This window comes from Lipotes vexillifer, unplaced genomic scaffold (genome assembly GCF_000442215.2).
Source record: "Lipotes vexillifer unplaced genomic scaffold, Lipotes_vexillifer_v1.1 scaffold155, whole genome shotgun sequence".
Taxonomy (NCBI): domain Eukaryota; kingdom Metazoa; phylum Chordata; class Mammalia; order Artiodactyla; family Lipotidae; genus Lipotes; species Lipotes vexillifer.
This window is the reverse complement of record NW_006779813.1, coordinates 923,031-929,021: the sequence shown is the minus strand read 5'-3', so window position 1 is coordinate 929,021 and position 5,991 is coordinate 923,031. Positions and strand designations below refer to the sequence as shown.

The following is a 5,991-nucleotide window of genomic DNA, read 5'->3' as shown; positions in this document are numbered from 1 at the left end:
GGGCCTCTCACTGTTGTGGCCTCTCCCGTTGCGGAGCACAGGCTCCGGACGCCCAGGCTCAGCGGCCATGGCTCACGGGCCCAGCCGCTCCGCGGCATGTGGGATCTTCCCGGACCGGGGCACGAACCCGCGTCCCCTGCATCGGCAGGCGGACTCTCAACCACTGCGCCACCAGGGAAGCCCAAAATCTGTAATTCTTACTAATTCTTTAGTGTAAATGAAACTAACATTTAAGGAGAGGGAATGAGGAGGGTGCCCAAGGATCTATATGACAGTATTAAAAAACATCCTTCTAGCACGAAGACATTTAATCCTCCTTTGTCAGAACTATTCCATCAGCTTGAAAAGTTGGCCCAGGGCCCCAGGGCTTCAAGGTAAGGAGGGAGAAAGAAATAGCAGGAGGAGGCAGCTGCCCTTTCGGCTGGTGGACCTCAGCATTTCCTTTCTTACCCGAGTATTCGACCTTCTGCTCTTCCTTTACCTTCACAAAGTAGGTATGTGTCTGCTCTGACCAGTATTTCCATTCATGGTTGTTAAGAAGTGCTTGCTTTGTACTCTCACGGTGCGGAAAAGGAGCTGCCCACTCACGTTCGCCTTTTTGTTCTGCGCTCAGTGGTTCTTGCACACAGTGGCTACTGTGTCTTGGTGTCTGTCTACACTGGGAGGTTCAGGTGTTCCAAGTCGTCTTGCCCTCCCTCAACTCTGAGCTTCAGGGCTTAGGTGCCCCTGAAATGCTCTGCTTTCTGAAATTCGGATAGTTCAGTCAATTTGATTTATTTCTTCATAAATTTCATTTTGACTTGGGGGAAGCTGACTGTTTGAAAAGTGTTTTCAAAGTACTAAAAATATATGGTACCTTCTTTATATCGATCTTGTTTTAAATATCGGGTCCTGGAGGAAGAGCCAAACATGAATAAGTGATGAGCCATCTGGGAGATCCAACAAGAACACAGTCAAAGTTGAAAATATACTAAGCCGATAACTGTGTTAGATTCTCTTGAACAGACATTGGGAATCCCGAATTAAGTACTATGTTGTCAAGAATCAGAACTTGACTTTTACCAAGAGGCACTGTAAAAGCAAGCATGAGATTCTTTTAATATAGGATTTTAAGATACTTAATTTACTTTAATATAGAAAATTAATCCTATGTTAATTGAAGCACAGCTAAGTAGAAAAATTCTTAACCAGAGAAAAACAGAAACAATCCTTTCTTCCTTGCTCCTCACTTTCATCTCCGTTTTCACCTACATTCTCCCTTCCCCTTCATTTGTTTGTATGTGTTCTTTTGAAATACGTATTTTTGGGTTTTGTATCTTTGTTATTTTTTGCTTACATACAAGATATTAGCATATTAAGATATTTTATTCTGCATCTTTTTTTTTCTTTTTTTTTTTTTGCGGTACATGGGCCTCTCACTGTTGTGGCCTCTCCCGTTGCGGAGCACAGGCTCCAGACATGCAGGCTCAGCGGCCATGGCTCACGGGCCCAGCCGCTCCGCAGCATGTGGGATCTTCCCAGACCGGGGCACGAACCCGTGTCCCCTGCATCGGCAGGCGGACTCTCAACCACTGCGCCACCAGGGAGGCCCTCTGCATCTTCTTTAGTCACTTGCTTTTAAGATCCATGTACTTTGTTCTGTGTACATCACTGATTCCAAGCCCTGCATAGTACTCATGATGGACAGCCATCATCTTTAACTATTCACTCTCAAATGGTAGTTAGTATATGTCATATTGCTATTGTATGTCACATTGTCATATGTTAGGATGACACATTGTTATTATATGTCACATTGTCATATATGTTCTATGTGTGTCACTATAAATACAAGCTCAAAATTATAATTATAACATTAAATTTTATTTTGTTAATTGATTCCTTGTGTCAATTAGGTGTTTCAGTGCTGCACTGAAAAATGTTAGCAACAACGTGTAAGCAGTCAACTAAACTAAAATACGAGATTTGGATGGGCAGATAACACACCAAAGAAATATGTATATGTAATCCACTTCCTTCAAACTAGACAAACATCATTTATTCAGAACTGTATCAAAGAATGCTTAAACTACTCTGGTGATTTTACTTAGTAAAACACTAAATGTCACTCAATGGCAGAAGTCAGCCCAGAACGCCTTGTCATCTTTGTCCTGTCAGTTTTGTGATTCACAGTTCCGGGAAAATATTATGATAATCAATCTTGCCTATGTAGTATTTCAAGTTATGTATTGAGCCTCTGAGCCTTGAGAGTAAATATGTGTAAACTTGGATGGTGCCTTTACATTGGCAGTGAGATGGCACGACAGATTGGGCAGAAACTGAGTAATCTACTTTGTGTCCTGTGAAAGTTTACAAGTTAGAAACATGGCACTGTAAACCTTATGTCACCGAAAATTTATTCCAGACCCTAGGCAAGGAAGCCCCATCACCATACAAATACCACGTTCATTCGGAATTGTCTTACCTATTTGCTAAAAGTCTGATGACTTTGACACCTCGTCTAAGCACTTCTTCCTGCATTCCAAGGCCCTGCTGACCGGACCCTACAATTTCCCACTGATAAGAACTCTAATGGAAGCAGCGAGTTAGAGCCCGGATTCACATTTCTATTTCATCACTTCTTAGCTGGGTGACTTTAAGGATGTTGCCTCAGCTCTCTCTTCCTTTAAAATTGTCTGCTCTGTAAAACAGGTGTAATGAGCCATACTTATGCCACTGGTGTTTTGTGTGAGAATTAAATGAGATGATACATGTAAAATACTTAGAAGCGTGAGTCGTGCGTAGTAAGCACTTGTTAAATGTTGTCATTTAATCCACTGTGTCCCTTCCTCTCTGTCTCCCAGTCCCTCCCACAAGCGACGTACAAACTGCAGCTTCCTGACTCTTTCATGTTATTTTCCCACCTGGGTTACCCTCTTTACCACTTGTCTATCTAAACCCTGCCTATTCATGCCCTTTGCCTAGAGCATGGCCCTGGCTGCTCGTTGGTGTACCGTCTCCTCCTCCTCTGGCCGTGGGACCACAAACCTTTCATCTGCCTGTCGTCACTCCACCAGTTTCACATGTGTTCATTTTTTCTCTTAAAGGACAGCAGAGGCCTTTCTTTTCTTATTCTTCTTTTGTCCATGAAAAACATCCCTCTTAGATATCAATACTAGGAATTGTGCTTTTTAAAACCACTGATTTCGTTTTGAGCTTACAGACAGCAAATCTTATATCTGCTTGTGTTTCTGTTTCCTTCTTTGCATTGACTGCTAGCGAGCTCAGAGCCATGTTTGGAGTTTACATCTTGCTGGTGCATTATAGTTCATGGCAAGTGTTTTGAATACAAATCTCACCTCATCTTCATATTATTTATTTTTTCCACATTTCTCTGTGACCCTGCCTTGTCCACTTTTTAAACTCTCTTTGCTTATATTTATTTTGTAAGCATCTTAAATCCTTTTGGGAACTAAGTAGGGCACAAATAGTACATATTTTGGTTTGAAGCAACATGGAGGGAAGGCAGGAGCCAGGGCTCGCAGAAGACAGACACACGTTCAAAACCATTACACTAGTTACCCATAGAGTGGCCTTGGGCAAGTTATCCTTACTTTCTGAGTCTCCATTTCCTGCCCAGTTTAAGAGAGAAAGAACCTCCCACCCAGGGTAGTTGTGCTGTGTAAATGAGATCATGTGTGTGAAGGATCCAGATGCTGCCCATGAGATATTAGTTCCATCCTGTATCTTCCAATGTATCTTTAAAAAGTAAGCTATCCAAGTAAACCGATATTTCTTAATTGGTATTTAATTGATAAATATCCATTTTAATTGATAAATTTAAATTTTCATAACTCAACTTAATCAATTTAATTGTTTAAAAAGATAGACTATGTTTAGTAGGTGTTGATCAATTCCAGCACCTACAGGAGCTTCTTTGCTGGGTGGCTCAAGCACTCACCAGTTTGCCTAATGAGTAAATGCCCACAGCTCACCTTAGGTATCTGGGGGATTAGACTCATTCCTGTCTCCAACTTTGTAAAATCTCCTAATAGACAAAAGGCACTCAAGTGTGAAGATACAGCTGCATCTTATCATACTGCTTGGAGTGGGTTTTCTCTCTTCGCGATAAACAATTTCTGATAATTAATATCACTTAAGAATGCTGGATTCCTGGTTGTCAGACGGAAGATTTTATCTGACAAAGGCTCCCTGGTGTCTACTACCTGCTGTCTGGAGGTCAACAGTTTTTTCTGCTGGTCCTGCTGGGACTGGGAATCCATTTGTGGGCTAAAGTGTGTGCTTCCCGGTCTAAGCTTGCCGTTGCCTTCTCTCTCCCCATTAGCCTTGTAGCGGTGCCTGGGAAACGGCATCCTGTGGGAAGACAGACGATCAGATGACGGCTTCCGGTCAGGCTCGTAAATACGTGAACGCCTTCTCAACCCGGACTCTGGTCATGTGAGACGTTTGCAGACAAGCATTATGGTTTTCAGAACACTTCAAGTTGATTTGGGATATAGCATTCCTTTACATGAGACTTTTCATGAATGGGAGGTGAGCCTATTTTTGTTGTGGTACAACAGTTGAGAACAGCACCAAGTGCATTTAGGTGGATGAAATCGTATCAGATTTCACCCAACTAAACGAATTTTTTAAAAAAAATTAATAAATAACAGTCTTACCTAAATTATTAGGTCATGAATTGTAGTCAGTTAGTATCTTACTGCAGATTTTTTTTAAAAAAAAAAACATAAAGTGATTTATCTGTATTTTAAGAGGACCAGTATTTTTTCTGTGATGGGGTTTTTGAAATTTTACACAAAAAGGTACTCCAATATTTCACTTTTCTCAGTCACTAAACACAATGCATTACTATAAATGTTGGCTTAACACCATGGAATAAGTAATCAATATTGTAAATGCTCATTTATGGTTAATAACATTGGAGGTACATTTACTGTACTAAACCATTTTATGAGGGTTTTTTTGTTAGCTTGCTTTAAAAATTATTACTGTATGAAATAGTTTTATAAAAAATTATATTTTTATTCAGTAATTTAATTTTGTACATGCCAAATGAAAAAAAAATGTGTTTTGCTGCTATGGTCTTAGCCTGTAGACATGCTGCTAGTATCAGAGGGGCAGTAGAGCTTGGGACGGAGAGAAAAGAAACTTGGTGTTAGGTAATTGACTATGCACTAGTATTTCAAACTTTTTTATTTTTTATATATATATATACTTTTTTTCCTTTTGTAATACATTGGAAAACTTGTTTGGGAGATTTTTGCATTTGTGGTTGTTTTTTGTCTTTTGTTATTGTTGGTTTATAAGAGCATGCACTGCACTTCTTTCTTGGGAGATCTGTGTTGTTGATGTCCTATGTTTTGTTTTGAGTTCAGCCTGACTGTTCTTTAATTCAGGGGTTATGTGTTTAATCAGCATTCCCCGTGGTCTCTAAGTGTATAGTCTCAGAACTGCCACACAGAACCTGTGTTTGCAGCTGGGGTCGATAGCCAGTTGCTGCCTTAAGAACATTTGGTGAAAGATGGCCAGCACTGAACTTTTGATATGACAGTGTACTTACTGCCTTGTAGTGAAATAAAGCTGTGCCCTTATTTTACTTACTTTTGACTTCTGTCTTACTTTTGACTGTGGACAACAGTTATAATTTTAAGAAAATGGAGTGAAAGCAGAGCACATTCCTCTGTTAATAATTTGCACACCATCTGAACTTCACTTGAAGAAGCCAAGAATTATAACTTTGGAGAAAGAAGGACAAGCAAACCAAGTTCAGTAGTTCACAAAATAATCATGTGCAGAATGACAGCTGGGAAGAATCGTCCAGAATCTATCATTCAGGGTTCCAGCAGCGTTTGCATTAGAATAATGCAAGGAGAGGTCGTTTACAAGGGTACTGATACCACGGATGTGGGCAGGGGGTAGCAGGACCACAAAGGGTAGTGCGTGCTCATGGATGCAGGCCTGAAGGACACTGTCATGTGGAAGGGGAGA

General features: G+C 40.6%; 1 protein-coding gene across 5 annotated transcripts in view; it reads left to right on the top strand.

Annotated features, from left to right (window-relative positions):
• Positions 1–5,604, top strand: part of MYB (MYB proto-oncogene, transcription factor) — a 35,860-nt gene extending 30,256 nt beyond the window's left edge. For 4 of the 5 annotated variants that reach the window (XM_007452975.1, XM_007452974.1, XM_007452977.1 and 1 more), the window contains one exon: positions 4,325–5,604. In XM_007452975.1, coding sequence (XP_007453037.1) covers positions 4,325–4,441 — 117 coding nt within the window. In that variant the 3' untranslated portion in view covers positions 4,442–5,604. The remainder of the gene's footprint in view (positions 1–4,324) is intronic. The other variant, XM_007452973.1, reaches the window with a different exon arrangement.
• The last annotated feature ends 387 nt before the right edge of the window (positions 5,605–5,991 follow it).